At 42.5% G+C, this 23,520-nt stretch overlaps 1 protein-coding gene across 4 annotated transcripts in view; it reads right to left on the bottom strand.

The window, feature by feature from the left end:
- The window catches only part of SEMA6B (semaphorin 6B), a 1,069,016-nt gene that overhangs the window by 770,215 nt on the left and 275,281 nt on the right, over positions 1 to 23,520 (bottom strand). For all 4 annotated transcript variants that reach the window (XM_082263355.1, XM_082263357.1, XM_082263356.1 and 1 more), the window contains exon 3: positions 14,626 to 14,683. In XM_082263355.1, the coding sequence (XP_082119481.1) occupies positions 14,626 to 14,683 (58 nt within the window). The remainder of the gene's footprint in view (positions 1 to 14,625; positions 14,684 to 23,520) is intronic.

Below are 23,520 nucleotides of genomic sequence, written 5' to 3' on the forward strand. Positions count from 1 at the left end.
CCGATCAGATCCGCCTGTCAGTTTTTCAGCCGGACCTGATCGGATGCCCCATGCATCCTTATGGGGCAGCGGATGTCAGTGAGACATCTCCACTGACATCCACTGCCATCCGATCCGATCCTGTCCATCAAATCCGAATTAATGGAAACCCTATTTTCCATCTGTCTGGCGGATCGGATCAGATGGGATCGGATGAGAACGGACAGGCGGTCCGTTCTCATCCGATTCCCCCATAGAGGACAGCGGGGATCTGACAGCTCTGTCTCCATGCACAGAGCGGAGACAGAGCTGTCATCCGCCTGCTCAGCTGGGATCGGCGGATTAATCCCCCGCTGAGCAGAATTGAGTCCGTCGGCAGAACGGACAGGTGTGAAAGGACCCTAAGTCTCGTATCGACTGAAGTGAAGTGCACCAAATCCATAACCTTATACTTTAATTTCTCTGGTAAGATTCACTCAACTCATGCTCCCAACCTCCCAGGAGACCACCAGGGACCAGGGTCAGAGAGGGAGATCAGCATCCTATAGATGCTCAAAATCATCCGTCTGTTGACTCCCCCCCTGGTCCTCAAGTCTCTCCCATGGGCCGAGCTCACGAATGGAACGTAGGGGTTTGGGAAGTGACTCCACAAAAAGCTGCAGCTGTCTAAATCTCCAAACAACCCATGGTGATATACCATACCGGTCTCGAAGTTCTGGTAAAGTACAAAGGATGTTCCCCTCTAGAACGTCCTTTCATTTTTGACAGTCTGACTGAGTCCATTTCAGATACAACTTATTCTCCTTACCCGGAGGAAAATAATCTGACCCAGAAAGGGACAATAAATGACTATTATATTGCCACTGCGTATTTTTAAGAACATTATCCCAGACTCTTAAAGTTTCTATTGTAATTGCAGCCAAATCCCTAGGAAGACCCCTGTATTGACTGGGAAGCCATATTTTCTGTCCCAATATGGAATTACTTACATTTTCTTCCAATTGTACCCATTTCTTCTGAGGGGAGTCATGGACCCAGTCAACTACTCTACGCAGGACAGGTGCTTTTATGGTAACTCTCCAAATCTGGGAGAACTAGTCCCCCATTGGACTTTAGTCTAAACAGTACGTGGGCTTCTATATTTCCATACAAATCTTTGAAATAATGATCTAAGTGTTTTAAAATAAGCCCCCGGAATGTTTGTAGGAAGAGTTTGAAAAATTTATAGGGACTTCGGAAGAACCATCATTTTTATTACATTTTTTCTACCAAACGTATCCTTTCAGATCTTGTTTATTATTATTTAGTAGGGGGAGATAAAGATCTTTATATACAGTAAATCCATTTCTGACCTTGATATATATGCACCCAGATATCTTAGACCCCTCTGTTTCTACACAAAGGGGTGCAGAGCACTGATTGCGCTGCAATCCGATGGGGAAACAGAGACATCTAGTATCTGTTTTTCCGCATTCATTTTAAAGTTGGAGATCTTGCCATATCTTTCCAATTCTTCAAGAATTTTTGGAAGGACCTGTGAAGGATTAGTAGATACATTTAACAATATGTCGTCTGCACAAGCGGACACTTTATGTTCTTGTCCAGCTATCTCCAAACCCTTAATGTCTTGATTTGCCCTTATAGTTGCTAATAGTGGCTCTAAAGACAATACAAAGAGTAATGGAGAGAGTGGACAACTCTGACGTGTACCATTATATAATTTAACGGACTCTAATAGGAACCCATTAACCCTTACTTGAGCGGTTGTATTTGCAAATAATGCCCCTATCCATCCACACAAACGAGGACCAAGGCCTATATGACGGAATGTCTGGAGCATATACTCCAAATCCAATCATTTAAAGGCCTTCTCTGCATCAACCGATAGAGAGAGTTGGACTCCTTCCTTTTTTGCTCCATCAAGAGTATAGTCCTTATTACATTATCTCAAGCCTCCCTCCTGGGGACAAAAGCTACTTGATCTTTTTCTACCCAGTTGGACATAAAGGGCTTTATTTGTTCCGCCAGAATCCTCGCATACATTTTTAAATCTTTATTAATCGAGGAAATTGGCCTAAAACTGGAACAAAGTTGGATCTTTTCCTTCTTTTTTCTAGGAGAGAGATATATGCCCCTAAAGCTTCCTGCCGAAGCTCTTGACATTCCCCAATAAAGTTCATATATGTCTGAAAAAAGGGCATTAACGTTTTGTAAATATTTTAAAAATATAAATATGAAAATCCATCTGTCTGGGCCTGGGCTTTTATCTATCTTTGAACTATTTATTGCTTGTTGAATTTCTTCTGTGGTAATTTCACTATCCAACTTTATTATAGCCTCTTCTGATATAACTGGAAATTGTACATTCTGTAAATATTGCTTTATTTTATTGCATCTACTTTGAATTTCTTCCACATTTGGAATCTCATTTACCCTATATAAATTTTGATAATATTCACGAAAAATTGTAATAAAGTCACTTATTGAATGTTTTAAATCTCCCTTCTTATCTTTCATTTTTGCTATATAATTTCCATTTCTTCTACATTTATTTAATCCTGCCAACAGTTTCCCAGATTTATTCCTCATTTCATAATGTCTTTTCGCTATTGCATTGAAACCTTATTTAGTTTCTTGCTCCATTAACTCGCTTAACCACGACTATATACGGCGGCAGTCAGCCCCTCACAGGCAGAGTGACGTAGGGGTACGTCACTAGCCTGTGAGACTCTAGGGAGCGAGCGCGCACTGCCGGAGGCGTGCTCCCGCTCGCTCACGGACCCCCTCGCGCGTGTGAGTGGCGGACCCGATGTCCGCCACTCACTCGCGATCGTCGGTTACAGAGGGAGAAAGGCAGGCGGCTAATGTAAACAAAGCCGTCTGTCATTCTCCCTTGTGTAACAGCAGAGATCATACGGTCCTGCTATGTAGGATCGTATATCTCTGCTGTTACATGAAAAGCCACATCCCACAACAGTAAGAAGCACGCCCCTAGGGACACACATAGCCACTGCATCTCTAATAAAGTTAACCCCTTCCCTGCCAGTGTAATTTTTACAGTAACAGTGCATATGTATAGCACTGATTACTGTAGTAATGTCACTGGTACCCCCAAAAGTGTCAAAAATGTCAGTCAAGGGTCCGATCTGTCCGCCGCAATGTCGCAGTCCCGCAAAAAAAAAAAAAAAAAAGCGCAGATCGCCGCCATTACTCGTAAAAAAAAAAACAATAAAAATGACAAAAATCTTTCCCTTAGTTAGTAAACGCAATAACTTTTGCGCAAACCAATCAAAATACGCTTATTGCGATTTTTTTTACCAAACATATGTAGCACAAAACAAATTGGCCTAAAATGTTAAAAAATTTAGATTTTTACATTTTTTTGGGGAATTTCATATAAAAAAATTTGAAAAATATTGTTATTTTTGCAAAATTGTCGCTCTTTTTTTGTTTATAGCGCATGATCAAAAAAACCGCACAGGTGGTCAAATACCACCAAAAGAAAGCTCTGTTTGTGGGAAAAAAAAGGACGTCAATTTCATTTAGGTACAGTGTCGCACGACCGCGCCATTGTCCTTTAAAGTCACGCAGTGCCGAATCGCAAAATAGGCCCTGGTCAGGAAGGGGGTAAAATCTTCCGGGGCTTAAGTGGTTAATGCTTCTCTTTTTTTCTGTTAATTTAAGCATATCTTGCTCTTGAATAAAACCTTTATGCAATTGTTCTAACACCTGGATTTCTCGTAAGAGGGATTGTTTCGGGGAGAACCAGTTTCTTTTCCTCTTAACTATGATTAATCTCCCCCTCATGAATGCTTTATGTGTTTCCCAGAGAACCGATGAAGCTAGGTCTTCGATGTTATTGTCTCTGAAGAACCCATCCAAATCATTCTCCAAATCCCCCACCACTTTAGAATCTTGTAGAAGAGATTCAGCTAATCTCCAGGTCCTCTGCTTATTTGGCAACCCCTTCAAATCCAAGGAAATGACAAAAGGAGCATGGTCCGAGAGACCACAGTCCATCCAGTTCAACCTGTATAAGTGTGTGTGGATGTATTTATTTCCAATAACCCTGAATGTTGTGATCTTTAGGATGCATGTCCAAGAGTCTTTTAAAAATAGCTATACTCCCCACAGTTACCACCAATTGTGGAAGAGAGTTCCACAATCTTATCGCCCTTACAGTAAAAAAACCCCTTACGTAGCTTAAGGTTAAACCGCCTCTGCTCTAATCTCATTGTGTGGCCACGTGTCCTCTTACACTCCTTGAGACTAAAGAGTTTTTTTCCTATGCTGAGATCACCATTGAAGTATTTGTAAATCGCTATCATGTCCCCTCTCAGGCGTCTCTTCTCCAGGGAGAATAAATCAAGCGCTTGCAAACGCTCCTCATAATAAAGGCCCTCCAATCCCCTAATCAGTTTAGTTGCCCTACTCTGGACTCTCTCCAGTTCCAGCACATCCTTTCTGAGGATTGGCGACCAGAACTGGACAGAGTACTCCAGAATCGGCCAGACCATGGTTTTATAAAGTGGCAGGATTATAGCTTTATCTCTGGAATAAATCCCCTTCCTATGCATGCTAATATTCTGCCGGCTTTGGCAGCTGCAGCTTGACATTGCATGCTATTGCTTAGTCTATCTTCCACTACGACTCCCAGATCTTTCTCCATTCTTGATTCCCCCAGAGGTTCCCCCCCAAAGCGTATTTTGCTTTCATGTTTTTAGTCCCCAAGTGCAATACCTTACATTTCTACACATTAAACCTCAAGAAGTTCTTGCCCTGCCTATTTTTGTGTCATCCGCAAAAACTGAGATTGAGCTAATGATCCCGTCCCTTATTTATGAATAAATTGAACAAAATTGGTCCCAGGACTCAGCCTTGGGGGACCCCACTAACCACTCCAGACCAGTCTGAGTATGTGTTATTTCTCACCACCCTTTGGACACTCCCCTGTAACCAGTTTTCTATCCAAGAACAAACCTTGTGGTCAATGCCTGCAGACCTTAGTTTGTAGATTAAGTGCTTGTGGGCAACTGTATCGAATGCTTTAGCAAAATCCAGATACACCACATCCACAGGTCTCCCTCTATCTAGCTCACAGCCCCCCCCCCCTTGTAAAATATTAACAGATTGGTTTGACAACAGCGTCCTTTTGTAAACCTGTACTGATTACTACTAATTACACTGTTGTCCTTAACAAATTCTTTGATATAGTCCCTTATCATCCCTTCCAGTAACTTACATACTATTGACGTCAGGCTGACCAGCCTATAGTTTTCTGGTATATGCCTCCACCCTTTTCTGAATATTGATATCACATTGGCTTTTCTCCAGTCACCTTGTACATCTCCTGTCAAAATACTATCTGCAAAGATCAGGAACAACGGTCTAGATATAACCCTACTGAGTTCTTTGAGTACTCTCTGGTGCATGCCATCCGGTCCTGGTGATTTAGTTGTGTTAATGTTATCAAAAGTCCAGAGAAGGGCAACAAAAATAATTAGGGGAATGGAGGACATCAGCTATGAGGAAAGACTACAAGCACTGAACCTTTTCTCTCTGGAGAAAAGACGATTGAGTGGGGATATGATATCAATGTACAAATACTGTACTGGTGACCCGAGCATAAGGAACAAACTATTCAGAGAAAGGAGATACAATAAGACACGTGGCCACTCCCTAAAACTAGAGGAAAGGCGGTTTAACCTTAAAGTGCGTAAGGGGTTCTTCACTGTAAGAGCAGTAAGGATGTGGAATTCTCTTCCACAAGCAGTCGTATCAGCAGGGAGCATCGATAGTTTCAAAAAACTATTAGATGGACACCTTAAAGACCACAACATACAGGGGTATACAATGTACGGTTAAAAGCAAACACACACACGCATCATAGGTTGAACTGGATGGACTGATGTCTTTTTTCAACCTTACTAACTATGTAACTATGTAAGCCTTTTCTTGATTTCACCCTCTGTTAGCCATAGTGGCAAGTCCTGTGATGTGCTGCTAACCATACAGTCATGGTCAGTATACCCCTCCTTTTCTTGTGTAAAAACTGAAGAGAAGAAAGCATTTAGTGCATTTATTATCTTCCCTTCTCTGAAGACTTCCGATTTATTCATTACTTTCTTCAGAAACAGGGAAGGACACAAATTAGGACAATACACATCAACCAATGTACAATCTATGTTAAAAATAGAGCCCTTAATAAACAGATATAGTCCTTCTGGGTCTGTCTTGAGCTTTCAATAAAAAAGGGGTATTTCTATCAAAACCAATTGCCACTCCTCTAGATCTCTTGCTAGTGGAGTAACTATAATACCATATTGGAAAGTTTTAAGTACTTAATATAATGTTGGATTTCCATTTTAAAGGAGTTTCCTGTAAAAATACTACATTGGCTAAGAGATCTTTTAGTGGGGCTATTTAAACCTTGGACATTATAGGTTAGTATTTTTTTAACGAGGCCAGGGGTGCACAGCCACTCCATAATACCCCCCCCCCAGCCCCCCCCCCCCTCTTGAGCAAATCTGTTTCGGATTCCAGTCTCTCTCGACACTTCAATTTAAATTCTAGAGATCCTCTCTTTCTTTACTACTCTTCTCCTTATTTCCTTCCTTCTTTAACATTAAACTTTATACTTTTAACGTTATATTTTATTCCAGGAACGGTCCTTTAACTCCCCCCAATTTGGGGGTTTCTTTTCTCAATTCTCCAGGTTAATATTCTGTAACCCCAGTTTCTTGGAAAATTCCTTTAAATCCTCTGGAAAAGCAAGGTTGCTATAATGCTTTGATGTGTAGCGATAAAACATGCTGGAAACCCCCACCTGTATGTGATCTTCTTTGCTTTCAGCTGATTTAATAGAGGTTTCAAAGCCCTCCTAAAGGCTAATGTCTCAAAGGATAGGTCCGCAAAGATAAATAACTTGGATCTGTTTAACTCTAAGAAAGCAGTTTTTCTCATTCCCTGTACCACCTGTTCTTTGATAATGATGAAATCTCGATATTCAATCACTCGGCACATCCCTGGAGATCTTACTAGGTCTTTGTATTCTATGGATCCTTTCAAATCGAATAGCAGGAGACATTTCCTGTTTTAATATTTTATTAAACACTTCCCGTACTGCTGACTCCAGATCAGGATCCTTAATGGACTCTGATAATCCTCGGATCCTTACATTTTTTTCTTCTGCTTCGATTCTCGATCTTCAAGCCTGTAACATAGGTTTCTAATTTCTAACCATTCCATTTCTATCCTTTCCCGCAGAACTCGACAATGACCCTTTTATGTTCATCTAAATTATATTCCATTTCCTCCACTCGATATAGGACATTCTTTATGTCTGTTTTTGTTACATAAATTTCCCCCTTAATCATAAACTCCAAATGGGAGATCATATCTGCCATATCTTTTGTGGGAAGAGCTTGCAGGTTCTCACTACCCTTTTCCAATGATTGCAAGTGTAGATTTAATGAAGGTACTTCATCATTTTTACTATTCTTAACCTGAGGGGACTGAGAGCTAGTTGGTCTCTGTTTATCTATCTGTCTCTGTTTATCTTCTGATTTGATGTATTTTCCCCTCCATCATTACCTCCTCTCCTCCCATATGGGTCCTCTTTTTTTTGTCCACTCCATTGGAGGTGAGGTAATTTCTCCTTCATTTCAAACTGTTTGGTCTGCATGATCCTGAATTAAATATGATTTCATTGTATTGTGATTTCCACTTTCTACCTGGTTAGATTTCACTCCTTTTCTTCCTATTACACTTTCCACCTTAAGCATATAGTAGGAGTTGAGAAAAAAAAGGGGGGGGGATGGGGAAAAAAGTGGGGATTAATCAAAGTCCAAAATAGATCGTACTGAAATCTGTATCGGACATCTGTATCAAAAAAAAAAAGTGGCAACGACTCAATTTGAAAACAGGCTACCACCAGAAAGTTCCTTCTCACCCTCCTCAATCTATAACCGGCATCAGCGCCCTCTTGAACTGCCATCGCCTCCAGAAAGGTGCCCCTTATAAGTGCAGTAGATATAGATGCAGATGTAGTGCGGTAGATGCAGTAGATGTAGTAGATGTAATAGATGCAGTAGATGTAATAGAGGTCAGAACAGTCCCCCAGCTATCCAGCTGATCTGCAGACCTGTTGCGTCTGCTTAACACCCCACTCCACTCGGCTGATCAATGACCGTCACTCTGCTTGTCTCGAGCTGTGTCTGTGCTCTTGCTGCTCTCTCCAATCACTAAACCCCAATCAGCTTCTGTTCACTGTACACCACACTCTGTACTCCGCATTCTGGTCTCCATACCCCATGCTCTGCACTCCTTCTCTCCAGTATCCGCTTCTTATTCCGGAAGCCTCTCTCCTCATTCATCAGCTGGCCATTCAAGCATACCTGCTATTTTCAGCCCCCAGGCTACAGGCACTCGGAGACTGATTGGATTTAGCAGTCCTTCGCAGCACAACATTAAGCACACATGTGGGGAAATACCGAGCTTATGCTTTCCTTGCTTTTTCCTTGCTCAGGAAGGTGTTGCCAGAGCTCAGAGAAACACGCAGCACGGCGCCATGTTACTCCACCCCCCACAAGACTCATCGGTTGTTAAGGACGTGGCAGCCGGCTTCCCGACCCACTCCTTAGCAAGCAGCTATACACAGTGTGTTAAAGAGAAAAAGAAAACGCAAAACAAGTCAAAAGCGCAACACTTGAATTTTTGGTGAGGCCCCAATGAAATCTACTACACGTAAAACTCAATCTGCTGCGGGAAAAAAAGTCCCTGATCCTTAAAAAAAAAACACACATATGTGAACTACATCTATAGGAAACCATGTTAAATGGACTGTAGTGCGTTTCTGCAAAAGGCACCAAAAAATGCATGGGTGCGAATGAAGGGTCAATGTTCAGTGGGAACATTAAGGCTTCCTAATTTTTTTTTTTGGATTCTGTAAAAAGTTATTTTCAAAAATGCAAAAGTACAGTAATTTAGCCCTATTACTAAGTACAAGATGTGTGTATGGCTGCTGCTTAATGCAAAATTAATATCTAGCTAAAAGCTGGCTGCTACAAAGAAGGATGTATTTTCAGGTGCTATGGGGGTAAAGGCAGCAGCTGCAACAGTGGCACCCCTCCCTCACTCTTCTTGTACTTAACAGGGCTAAGTTACTGCACTTGTGCATTTTTTTTAAATAATTTTTCATGGGCTCCAAAAAAAGAAAGAAAACCTATAATGTCCCCTAATACCCCCACTGGAAATGTAGTTAGAACTTCTATAATAGTATAGGACTGGTTCTCACGGGATTTCACGTGAATGCATGGGTTCCCGTGTGATTCTTACGTGTTCCAATGCTGTGTGTTTTGAAGGTCCATTCATTTGAATGGGGTGCAAAATGCACCAGACCACGCAAAAAATAGTGCACTGGATTGTGCAAAAACGCATTGCACCAAAACCACATGGTACTACAGTACTGCGTTTGAGGTGTCATTAACAATGCATAGGCACTCAGATGCAGACTGCAAGGGTAGCACGTTCAACTTCAGTGTGGAAAACGCACATGGGACACACCTTTCCCGCATTGCGTTTTGGTTTGAACCAGGTTTTGGTTTTGTCAGTAGTTACCAAATAAGTTCTTAAGTTGTAGTTACCAAACCCTGTTGTAAAGTAGTAGTTCCTTCTATTGGGAACTACTAATTTAAATCAGGGCTTGGTAACTACTACTTTGGAGCTTATTTGGTAACTACTGCTTTTAGAAAACAATGACCAAAGCCTGGTTCGCACCAAAATGGTTCTAAGTGGTACTAAGTAGTCGTTTCTGAAGTAGAAGTTCCCAATAGCTGTTCAAATAGATAGTTGCATCCCAAAACTAGAACAGATACAGCAGCTATCACAAGTCCTCTTTAATGCCACTGCCGGGGAACAGGAATTGCCCTCAGGGTGTAAGCAGACAGGCTGACAGAAGGCTCAGGCTAAAAGAGTGCTGCAGTCCTTTAAATACCTGTCCTAAGCCAGAGCAGGCACCTTGGGGTGTCGGTCTGCACACTGTTTCAGTCTCAGTGTGGCAGAGTAAGGTGGGCAGGAGCTGAAGTGGGAGGGCTGAAACTGAAGTGGGAACTGTGGCCAGCGGGATGCATCCCTGTGGTTTTCTATGCAGGTGGGCAGGTGCTAATGAGGGGGGAGGGAACTGAGGCCAGCGATAGCCATCCACGCTGCTGCAGTGGGTGGGCCGGAGCTGAAGTGGGCAGGAACCGTGGCTAGTGGGAGGAATCCCTGCTGTTTTCTATGCAGGTGGGTAGGAGCTAAAGCGGGGGAACTGAGGCCTTCTATATATAGAGTCACACCCGCCAGCCAGTTTTGTTGTGTGTGGGATAGGTCTCTCAGGCTTCCCTTAGCGAACCATCCAAAATGCGGCTGCTTGCCATCTCTGGTTGCCAGCCCCTGCTAAATAACCGTACATTGTCACTACACATTGACTTTTCTTTACATCTTTTTATTGTTTAATCACATTTTTGCTTGAATATTAGTTGTTTATTTACATACACACAGACAAGTAGTGGTGTGGTGCTGAGCAATTTTAGTTTTATTTTTGTATTAGCTGGTACTGTTTTTTAGCACAGAAAAAATACACAGGTGTGCACAGCTGTATCATTGTTTCATTTTGGAACGAGGCCTTACTATATTTTATATTTTGTTTTTATTTATTTTACAATTTTAATTTTGAAATTTCACACATTTTTTGAGTGAGCTTTGGTGCGATATCAGATGTCTAAACAGACCCCTGATCGTTTTTTTTTTGAGACACAGAAAGGAAATGAAGACCTAAGTCCCTTACTCTGCAGCCTGAGCGGCACTGCATATGGATGAACAGAAGTCTCTGTATAGAGACCCTATTTATTCACAAACTGAAGCCTAATAAACACAGTTTACTATGTTCCAGTGATGAATGACACAGAAGGTACCTAATACGCCACCCCCCCCCCCCCCCCCGCTCTCCCTCCTGACACTGATATCCCATCCCAGCTGCAGGGAAAGCCAGCCAGCAGAACTGCAGAGAGGGGGTAATGGGGATCAGTGAGGGGGATCAACTACAGGGGGGGGGGTTGTAGAACTGCAGGGGAGGGATGAACTTGTGTATTGTATCCTTCATAGTGGATCAGTGTTGCCAGCAGAATCAGTGCTAGGGTGGGGGTTAGGGAGAATTGGCGCAGCAGGGATCAGTGCAGGGGTGGGGGTTAGGGAGAATCGGTGCTGCAGGAATCAGTGCAGTGGGGAATAGGGTAATTAGTGTGGTGGTGGTGGGGGGGCAACCATTTGAGCCAAGATGGAGTATGTTGAGTGGGGGAAGCAGGAGCAGGGATGTCAGAGGTAGCAGTGGGTATGGGGGGGACATTTTAGGTCAATAGCTCTGATTCGCAGATTGTTAGCTACTAATCAGAGCTACTGGTTTGTTCATCTGTCTGTTGAACAGTTGCTAAAGGCTTGTGGTTACTTCAGAGCTTAAAGTAAAAGGAGGAATGTCAGGTCTGTACGGTGTAGACCTGGCCAGCTGGAAGCGATGCTGTAGGTCTGTACGCCATACAGACCTGGCAGAAAAGAGCTAAAGGTTCTTCTAAGGAAGAGCGTTAGTCCAGTTTGTTCACATTGGAGAATTGCACCATTTTCACTGTGATGAGTTTATGCAAGATGGATTCAGACTTTTGAAGTTGCTGAAGATCATTAATGAACTTTTTTCATTTTTACACTTTTATGGACACTTTGTGGCACTACTGACTACTATTAACGCATACGATCGGTTTGTGATTGTTTGTGACAAAGATCATTAAATAGACAGAACCATAGAAAAAAGTGTAAAGTTGCTTTGGTTCTTAAGGGGTATACAGACTTGGAAGCTGAAGAGTTGAAGAGCTGAACATTTTAAAAAAAATCAGCAATACAATTTAGATAATGTAATATCATGAACATTAAACTAAAAAAATGTGATAACATAAATATACCCAGATGAAAAGAGTTTGAACTGTTTTATTTGTTTGATAGAATGAAGATGATTATATACTGCAAAGGTGATGTGCACATAAGGTCATGAACACATTCCAGACACAATTTATTAAAGACAAATATTTCCATTTATTTTGTTTGACCTGTTTTGGAGTTTAGCTTAAAAATGGCTACGCAAACACAATTGTTACCTGCTATGATAATTTTTGATGCAATTGTGGAAGAAACACCTAGCATATGGAAACAGTGCTTTCAATAAAACCATTTCCATAAGCTAATATAAACAGAGGACTATCTCTATAAGTTTGAAGTAATTTGAAAAGCACCACGTCCCTATTGAATATTTTAGTGTGAGGAGTTATACTGGGAAGTATAGCTGGGTGCCACAAAGGAGGACTTTACAATAGGGTGCTTGGGTATTATGTGGTGTACCAGATATGACAAAAAAAATTTTACTAAGCATATATTAGAGTAAAAAAAAGCAAAATATAACTTTATTGTGAACAACAATAAAAAATATAATGTGATTAGGGAAGTCACAGTATATTGTACAAAATTGAATTATATCAAACCGACAATAAACAGCCATATAATTTCATACAAATATAGTCATACATATATTCTCCTAACACAAGGGTAAATGGTGTATATGCTTTTATACCCAGTTGCATCCACAATGGATGGTCTTTGTGCAGGAGGCGTGGTAGCCCACAACAATTAACCCAACATGTTTCGCAGCACTACCACCGCTTCTTCAGGAGTATCTTTGAGGGTATCACATAAATATATTTGTCATGAAAGAAATGTAATAATAAGCTAAGATGATAAAGAAAAGAAAAATGAAGTTAGTACAAAATCATGATATACATGTTTGTAATAGCTTGTACAATTAATGATGTAATGTCAGAGCTTATTCAAAATAGTAGCTATAGTAAACAAAAAATTAAGTAATGTCCATGACACAGAGGTAGCAAAAGTAGTATACACTATCCTACCTGTTCGGCATGCAATGGAGCACGCTGTAGTAGGAGGTGCGACCACAAGGCCAAAAGGGAAACCCCCCGGGGGCGGACACAGGAGACCGACCACAAATAGGGCATACAAATGCAACTGAAGGAAAATATGATCTAAAAGATGAAAAAGAAAAAATAAAACATGTGCTTTTAATTTCATGTATAGCCACCCTATGTCTCACCTAGAAAGGGGAGACAGGAGGGGCACCTAGTGTTTTTAGCTTAGGCCGTAGCTCATGGAGCTATGGTGGTTAAGAGAGGGTGTCTTACCTCAGTAATGCCCGGCCATAAATATGGGCGGGGACTGGGTAGAGGGAGAAAATGGATCAAAATAGAAGATCCCCAATAATGTTTCCTAAAAAAGAAGCAAATATAAGGTAATATATATCTAATATGTATCAACTAGGAGAAGCAATCTGCAATATTTAGGCAGATACATGTATCACATTATCTAGAGGTTCGACTAATCATCCTTGACGAGGATCTAAGCCATTAGGTTGGGCTTACCCCTCGATGTAGGTGTTGCCGATACAAGAAAATAATGAGAGCACAAGGCACAAGCATTACCTGATAACAGAATAAGGATTGTGGTCGCACCTCCTACTACAGCCACCTCCTACTACAGCGTGCTCCATTGCATGCCGAACAGGTAGGATAGTGTATACTACTTTTGCTACCTCTGTGTCATGGACATTACTTAATTTTTTGTTTACTATAGCTACTATTTTGAATAAGCTCTGACATTACATCATTAATTGTACAAGCTATTACAAACATGTATATCATGATTTTGTACTAACTTCATTTTTCTTTTCTTTATCATCTTAGCTTATTATTACATTTCTTTCATGACAAATATATTTATGTGATACCCTCAAAGATACCCCTGAAGAAGCGGCGGTAGTGCTGCTAAACATGTTGGGTTAATTGTTGTGGGCTACCACGCCTCCTGCACAAAGACCATCCATTGTGGATGCAACTGGGTATAAAAGCATATACACCATTTACCCTTGTGTTAGGAGAATATATGTATGACTATATTTGTATGAAATTATATGGCTGTTTATTGTCGGTGTGATATAATTCAATTTTGTACAATATACTGTGACTTCCCTAATCACATTATATTTTTTATTGTTGTTCACAATAAAGTTATATTTTGCTTTTTTTTACTCTAATATATGCTTAGTAAATTTTTTTTTGTCATATCTGGTACACCACATAATACCCAAGCACCCTATTGTAAAGTCCCCCTTTGTGGCACCCAGCTATACTTCCCAGTATAACTCCTCACACTAAAACACTTCCATAAGCTGGCATGACATGTCACTTGGTTATTGCTGTTTTATCATGAATTTAACAGTAGATATATATACTGAATGTGTAGAGTTCTTCCAAATTTTTAAAGATATAGATAAAAAAGATTATGTTTGACCAGATCTGTATATGATATTTATATATAATGGAGTAACTGACTAATTATGAAATAACACGTTAAAAGGAAGTGATCAATTCTTAACCTTAGAATGACAGCTGAATATTGGCAATTAACATTTATTATAGATTTAAAAATTGCACAATAAAAAGACTGGTCAATTATATATCACATACAGTATCGTTGCCTAAAGTATTCCCTACTCACCTTTTGGTATTTCATTTCTAAACTTTTGGAGTCCAGCAGAATTTGATAGAAAGAATTCCTGCAAATAGGGAAAAAAAAAGGAATTTTGATGTACCTATAAGTTCCATATTGTGGAGTACAGTACTGGACATAAAAATTGATTCTTAGAGCATGGGTTATATGCCACTGCCTTCAGGTGAGTGGATACTGGCAAAAAAAAAACTTTGCAGTGAAATTCCATCCCGCAATGTACCCATATGACCCTGCCTCACTTTGGCTCAAACAGGCACTCATCAAAAACGTCTTGCAAAAGAGATCATACAGGGAGTTCAAAAGCTAAGTAAGGCATTAGGAAGAGGATATACAAGACCTAACCAAGACCTGCAGGGTACAAAGAGCTAGGTTTTTGGATATTCCAAACAGAAGACAGTTCAGGATGAGGAATGAGAACAATTTCTAGAGTTCCATGTCATCACACTAGTTGAGAACTACCTCACCTGAAAGATTGCAGAGGGAACAATCAGCATACCTCTTAGCAGAGGGGCACCCAACCTAGATGGAAATATTGGGAGATATTTGGGTGAGAGTCTGCATGCAGCTATGTAACAAAATATGTTTGGCGAGAGAGGCAGGCAAGTGCGAGGGAACATACAGACCTCATGTGAAGGGAAAAGCAAAAGGGAAGTACTGAGAACACTACCCACCAGCTGTACCCACCAGCAGTAACCGCCAGCATTACCCTCCAGCAGTAACCCGCCAGCAGTAACCCCACCAGCAGTCTGCAAAATAAGTAGAAAAGGTATGTGCATTAGCGTATGTAAATTGTTGCAATATGGTTAACTACTTATGCCCCGCCCACCGTCAAATGACGGTGGAACGACTCTCGTTCTGGGATGACGTCCTATGATGGCGCCCCAGGACGGCCTCTCTGGCACACCCGTGGGGCGCACAGTAAGGCGATCGTAGCCGCACCGTGTTGCTAGGACTCGGCGCGACACCAATCTTGGTAAAGAGCCAAGGACTTGGCTCTTTACCCATGTGATCGGCTGTGTCCAATCACAACCGTTCACATGTAAATGAGGAAGTGCTGTTTATTGGCTCTCCTCGCCTGTGTGGCGATCAACAGTGCCCTGATTACAGAGACTTAACCACTTAAGACCCAGAGGATTTGGCTGCTCAAATACCAGAGGTCTTTTTTCAACTTGGCACTTCGTGACTTTAACTGACAATTGCGCGGTCATGCAATGCTGTACCCAAACTAAATTTACGTCCTTTTTTTTCCCACAAACAGAGCTTTTTTTTGGTGGTATTTGATCACGTCTGCGCTTTTTATTTTTTGCGATATTAATAAAAAAAAGAGAGAAAATTTTGAGAAAAAAATAAATTTTCAACTTTTAAAAAAACTTTTTTAAAAAATATCCAATATACTAAATTTATGTCATATATTTTGGCCAAAATGTATTTAGCTACATGTCTGACAAAAAAAATCTCAATGAGCGTATTTTTATTGGTTTGCGCAAAAATTATAGCGTCTACAAACTATGGTGTAAATACTGAAATTTACGCAGCTTTAATTTCTGACTGCCTATCTCATTTCATGAAGTGCTAAAATGGCAGGGCAGTACAAACCCCCCCCAAATTACCACTTTTTGGAAAGTAGACATCCTAAGGAATGTCCTGAGAGGCATGTTGAGCTCATCGAATATTTCATTTTTTTGTCACAGGTGTTTGAAAAATGGCTAAAAAAAAAAATGGTTTTTTTTTTACACAAAGTTGTAATTGAAATGATATATTGCTCACACATGCCATGGATATATGTGTAATTACACCCCAAAATATATTCTGCTGCTTCTGCTGAGTACAGTAGAGTGTCTACTTTGCAAAATGGGGTCATTTGGGGGGGGGGGGGGGTTTGTGCTATCTTGAAATTTCAGGGCCTCTGAAACTGTGACAGGTAGTGCAGAGGTAAAATAAGCAATTTACGCCATTAGAAAACCTGAAGATGGGGATTGATTTTTGGGGTCCCGTACACAGCTAGGCTCCCAAAAATTCTCACACATGGGGTATCTCTGTACTCAGGAGAAGCAACAGAATGTATTTTGGGGTGTCATTTCACATACACCCATGGCATGCGGGAGCAATATATCATTTAGTGACAACTTTCTGTAAAAAAAAAACAAAAAAGAAATCAAATTCTCATCTTCCCGAAACTTAGGGCAAAATATAAAATACTCCATGGACTCAATATGCCTCTCAGCAAATAGCTTTGGGTGTCTACTTTTCAAAAAGGGGTCATTTTGGGGGTGTTTGAACTGTCCCGGAATTTTATGCTCAATCTTAGCCACACATCACCCACTCTTCTAACCACTTGAAAACAGAGCCTTTTCTTTGACTTTTTGTTTACATGAAAAAATATTTTTTTTTTACTAGAAAATTACTTTGAACCCCCAAACATTATATATTTATTTAAAGCAGAGGCCCTATAGAACAAAATGGTGGATGTTGCAAATTTTTTTTTCACACGGCATTTGCGCACAGATTTTCCAAACGCAATTTCTGCGAAAAAAATATATTTTTTTTTAAAATTTATTGCACAAATACACTATATAATTCCAAATTGTTTGGTAAAATTTAAAAGATGATCTTATGCCAAGTACATAGATACCAAACATGAGGCCTGTGCAGCGGCAACAAACTACGTACTTTTTTAAAAGCCTTTAAAAGTCTTTGCAGGTTACCACTTTAGACTTACAGAGGAGGTCTACTGCAAGTTTTACTGCACTCAACCTGGCGTTCGCGGCGATACCTCACATGCATGCTGCAATTGCGGTTTACATATGACACTAGACCAACTCTTGCGTGCGCCTTTGCGCGCAAGCCTGGGAGGACAGCGGGGGCTTGATTTTTTTTAATTATTATTTATTTTGCTTTTTTATGTTATTTTGACACATTTTTTTTTTCATCATTTTTATTGTTATCACAGTGAATTTAAATATCCCCTATGATAGCAATCTGTAATGACAGGTACTCTTTTTTAAAAAAAATATTGGGGTCTTTTAGACTCTAGATCTCTCCTCTGACCTTAACGCATCTGACCACACCAAAATTGGTGTGATAAAATACTTTCCCAATTTCCCAATGGCGCTGTTTATTTCTGACGAAACAGAAGTCATAAAATGCTCGTAGCTTCCGGTATCTTAGGCCACAGAGATGATTGGAGCCATTCTCATCTCCAATCAGCTCTATGGTTAGATAATTGAACCACCGGCTGCACTCTAGGGTTAACCGGTGGGACAGGAGAGCCTGAGAAAAACCACAGAAGGCGGCGTTAGGGGGGGGTCCCCTCCCACTGCATGTAAAAGCAGTCTAGCGGCCAATTATCTGCTAGGATTGCTTTTACATGTAAGCCGACCACTGGCTGTAAAAAACGATACCAATGTGATGCCTAAATCTGCAGGCATCATCCTGGTATAACCACTCAAAATCCAGCAATGTACCAGTACATTGCTGGTCCTTGTTTGGCATATAATGTAGTTTTTTTTTTTCATGCAGCCTGTGGGCTGAACGAAAAAAAAAAGAGAACCTAACAGAAATCAGCACAGGAATATTGTGTAGTATTACACACCATTAACCGCCCAACCAGCCACCCACTGAACTTGATGGTGGGTATACATGACAATATTCCACGTATACCTAAAAGGTATTTTAACTGCAGTGCTGAAATCAGCCTACCACAGCTGCTGCCAGCAAAGGTATCCATATATACATATATATATACATATAATACGGCGCCAAAAGCTGGTCGTTAAGGTCCACCCCTCCCATATTAAGATTGTAGTCGTGGACACAGAGGGGTTTCTCCATAACGCCAGTTGCCGTAGAAATTTGGATCGTCGTGTCTGCGTGAAGGGAGAACAGAACGAAAACATCCCGTGTATCCCTCCACTTCACTGCAAGCAATTTGTCAGTTTTCAAGCAGGCTCCAACTAAGACGGGAATTTACAAGCCGTTGGGGGAAGCCCCGGCGATTAGGTCGCATGGTGCCACATGCGCCAATTTGTAATTCAAGAAGATGACTAAATAGTGGCAAGCTTGTGTAAAAGTTGTCCACGTACAAATGGTACCCCTTTCCGGATAAGGGTGACACCAAGTCCCAAGCTATCTTGCTGCTGCTCCCTATGTAGTCTGGGTAGTTGGGGGGGCTCCACAGTGCTATCTTTTACCTCATAGACCCGGAAACTAACTGTATAGCCTGTGGCCCTGTCACAGAGCTTGTACAGCTTGATCAAGTATCTGGCACGCTTGCTGGGGAGGTACTGGTTTATAGCAAGGCGGCCAGTAAACGTAATCAGGGACTCGTCAACGCAGACAACTTGTTCGGGGGTAAACAAGGCTGCAAACCGCTGATTTAAGTGGTCTATGAGGGGTGCTGGCAGGAATCAGTGCTAATCGTGCAAACACCGCATTTTGGGAACCCTAAACTATGGGGACGCTAGTATAGTTCTGATCAGATCAGATATTGATCTGTTCAAACACTATACTAGTAATGGAAGTGTATGTGCGTGTGTGTGTGGTAATCAAGGGGTTATTTCTAACTATGCGCCGGGGATCTGCGATATTTTAGACTGACGCTAACACTAGCTAATGTCACCTGTGTCACTAATAATAGTGATCAGAAAAAAAACTGTACACTACAAAAGTGACACTGTGACAGGGCAATGAAGGGGTTAACTGGGGGGATCAGAGGGTTAAATCTTTATTAGGGGGGGGGGTGGCAGGGAACCTAAACCTCCTTGGGACAGAAACGAACTCGTTAGCGCTAACTCAAGTCACAAACACACTAATACAAAATACAGTAAACCAGTATATTATATGTGTATTCGTGTGCAATGTGACAGGGGGGAAAGGGTTAGCTGGATGTGATCAGGGGGTTAAATCTTTATTGAGAGGGGGTGGCGGGTATCCTAAGGATAAAAGGAATGACCGCAAGCGCTAAACCTGGTCACAAGGGTATATAGAAAATGCTATATACTGTATACAGTGTGTGTTGTGACAGGGGGTGTAGGTGTGATCAGGGGGGCATAAGGGGGTTAAATCTTTATTGGGGGGGTGGCGGGGACCCTAAACCTCCTTGGGACAGAAACTAACTCGCTAGCGCCAACTCAAGTCACAATCACACTAATAGAAAATACAGTAAAACACTATTTCTCTTACGTCCTCCGACAGTCGCCGCCCACTCATACAGTCTTCACCAATGGGGTATTGACTTCACCTCCACAGGAGTAACTAGGCATAAGACTTGTTAAAAAACAAAGCATTTACATAGACACACCCATGGCGGCTGTCCCACTGGTCCAATACCCCCCCTGCTATCAGCCATCCCAACTCAGTTTGTCTTCTGCCTAGTTAAGGAGTAAGATAGGCTTCCCTGTGCTGGGGCTTCAGTCTCAGCCTTCTTCTTCTATTTTATGATTTTATTTACTGCAAATGTGTTTTTTCTTTGCACTCCTAGCTGTTTATTTTGTCAGCGTTAGTTAGTCGGAATCCTCGGATGAAGACGGCGTTTGCGGAGCTGGGAGTCGGACTGGTCGTCCTCTTTTTCCAGGACAGAGGGGCTGATGGAATCCCAGCCCGCCATTGAGCATTTAGCGGGCTATGTGTTCGCCCTGGCCTCGCAAACGACCCATCCCTGTCCTCAGGGATGCAGCCTGTGGGGTGGCTACCTCGCCTGGACGTCTCTTCCACGATTCTCCGTGCACTGTTAGCGTCCTGCGTTTTTTGGCTGGCGGCACCCCTGCCATCTGAGGGTGGGCGGTTTCCCATCGATGAGAGGCACCCCACGCCATCGGGTACAGGTAAGTACATTCTGTGTGGGGCCTCTGTCTGGGGCTGGCAGTCCTGTGTGTCTGTGTTATCCCCTCATGTCTGTGCGTTTTTGGGCTCCCTGATCCCGGTCCCTGCGGGGGGTTTTCTCTCACAGCCTGTGCGCTGTGTGGGTTTGTGGGGGTCCCTCTCCTGTGTCACTTTAGGGTGCTTTTTGGAGGTACAGACACGTGTGACGACCACTGCGGGGTTAAAAAAAGCCTGTCCGCCATTTTAGGTGTGGGCAGCATGTCTGGCTTCACTATGGGTACTTATACAGCATTGTACGTGGTGTATTTTGGCGCCTTACGGCGCCTTCTTGTGTGTGGCAAACGTTCGTTCCGAGCACATATCAGCAGCCATTTTACCGAAGCCTCCCATTACTTTCTATTGGCAACCATTTTTCCTTAGCCTGAAGCCTCAATTCAGCCTCCTGCGGTGACATCACTTCCTCCTTTTACTCTGGAGAGTTCGGATGCGGTGGTAACACTTGTGGGGGTCTGTCTGCTGTCTTTTGTCTTGTGCAATCGTTCTGGCTATCAGTTATCCTGATTGAGGGTCTGTGTTTTCACAGTCGTTGTAGCGGTGTGCTGCGGGGGTCCGCAGCGTGCTTAAAGGGCCAGTACCATATAATATATAAAAAAAAAAAAAGGATTTTTGTTTTTAACATGGATTCTCAGGACAGCAAATTTCCCACAGCCCTGGTGGGGGATTCAGGTTCCTCTGAATCCTCTGCTCTATCTACTTTGTCCGCTGCAGTGGAGACTTTGGTGTCTGATGTCTGAACGTGCTGCCAGGAAAAGGCCTCGTTTGTCCTTGTCTTCTGATTCTGAATCTGATATGGTTGCCATAGGTGCCGTACCCCTTGAGGGGTCTCACTATTCTCAATCTGAGGGGGAGGCGGAGGTTGCAGGGGTGGATGATTCACCCCCTGGGACGGCCGAGGATGCGCTGATTCTTGCCATTAAAGAAACACTAGTGAAAGTGGATAGTAATGTGCTTCAATATTAAACCAACAACATTAATGTATAAAACAATCAAATCTTGTAGGTGCAAAAATAGTGCACAAAATTGGAGGACTTCAACATCATGTGTAAACAAAATACAGTTTATCAATTAAAGTCCATAATCAAACATGTGCAAATAATATGTTCAGTGGCGAGTCCACATTTAGATGGTGACTGTGTTCAAATTCCAATGTAGTGAAGGGCCTCTTACCATGTGTTAGACAGGACTGAAGAGGTGGAGCACTCTCCTTGAGGATCCTCCAGATCACATCCACCCACAGCATCCAGAAAAAAACTTGGTGCAGCTCAAGATGAAATGGCCCAAAGATGCATTCCCAAAAGAAAGAAAGGGACTAATAGTGCATTATCCTTTAAAACCAAATTTAATAAAGGCAAATACACTTACAGCAATCCAAGTAAAAAAGATGCAACAAGCTGAAGAACGTCACGGCCGTCTGCAGAAAGGTATCGTGACAAAATGACAGGAGCTGGTCGCGCTGTTTTGTCTAACACATGGTAAGAGGCCATTCACTATGTTGGAATTTGAACACAGTCACCATCTAAATGTGGACTCACCACTGAGCATATTATTTGCACATGTTTGATTATGGACTTTAATTGATAAACTGTATTTTGTTTACACATGATTCTGAAGTCCTCCAATTTTGTGCACTATTTTTGCACCTACAAGATTTGGTTGTTTTATACATTAATGTTGTTGGTTTACTATTGAAGCGCATTACTATCCACTTTCACTTCATTTACATATTTTTCTAGTGTTGCTTCAACTTATTGATTTGCGCACCTTTTTTTGACTTTTCATCATTAAAGAAACACTACATTTAGAGGATGAGCCCAATCCTCCGGGCATTGTGTCCTCTTTTGGCACACACAGGACCCGCAAGGCGGCGCAGGTGTTCCCTTGCCCCGCTGAGTTTCACGCTACTGTGAATGATCAATGGCGTCATTTAAAACGCACCTTTGTGGTGCCAAAAAGGTTTCAACTCCTTTATCCCTTTGCGTCTCCTACGGATTCGCGCTGGTGTGTGGCCACTCAGGTGGATCACACTGTGGCCAGATTGAACAAGGCCACTCTAGTACTCACCGAAGATTCTCCGGTGTTTAGGAAACCTACGGATAGGAGAATGGAATCCCTTGCCCGCCATGCCTACATGGTGGCGGGTTCCCTGCTAAAGCCCATTTTTGCCTCTGTCATGGTGGCTCAGGCTGTGGTGGACTGGACCAAGGTGCTAAGACGCACCCTCGTGGCTGATTCCTCTCCTCCTACTACTGTGGCGATGGTGGACCAGATCCATCAAGGATTTATGTATTTGTGTGATGCGGCCTTGAATGAGGCCCCATTAGCTGCGCGCCTGTCCAGTGTCGCTGTGATTAACCGTCGCCTGATATGGTTAAAGAGCTGGTCGCCTGACCAGACTTCGAGAAAAACGGTGGCTGACATCCCCTATGCGGGGTCTCCCCTGTTTGGGGAATCCCTGGATGAATTGGTTAAAGGGGTCACTGGGGCAAGAGCACTCTGCTGCCCCAGAATCCTAAAGGCAAGTTTTTCCGCGGTAAGCGGGGCCCCTCCTTTAAACCAAATCAGGGGTCCCCTTTCGTGCCTTCAAGGCACAGAACAAGGGGAAACCCTTCAAGGGCCAGGGTGGCCAGAGAAAGCCCTGGGCGGGCAAGCCAAAATCCGGCCAGGCTGGTGCGGCGGCCCAGTCCGCCACTGCCTGATGGGATGCCCTCACCCGTTTCAGGGGTGGGGGGACGTTTGCGCGGTTTCCTCCAACCTTGGCTGCTCCGAATTCCGGACAGGTGGGTTCAGGAAATCATTCGATTGGGTTACAAGATCTAATTCCTTTCACGGCCGGCGGACAGATTCTTTCCCTCAAATCTTCATTTGACCCCAGGGTGGTTACAGGATCTGCATCAGGCGGTGCAAGATCTCCTCGCCCAGGGGGTGGTCGTCCCGGCGCCTCATCGGGACAGATTTCGGGGGTTTTACTCGAATCTGTTTACTGTGCCCAGAAAGGAGGGCAAG

Source organism: Pelophylax lessonae, assembly GCF_965119305.1.
Source record: "Pelophylax lessonae genome assembly, chromosome: 1".
Taxonomy (NCBI): domain Eukaryota; kingdom Metazoa; phylum Chordata; class Amphibia; order Anura; family Ranidae; genus Pelophylax; species Pelophylax lessonae.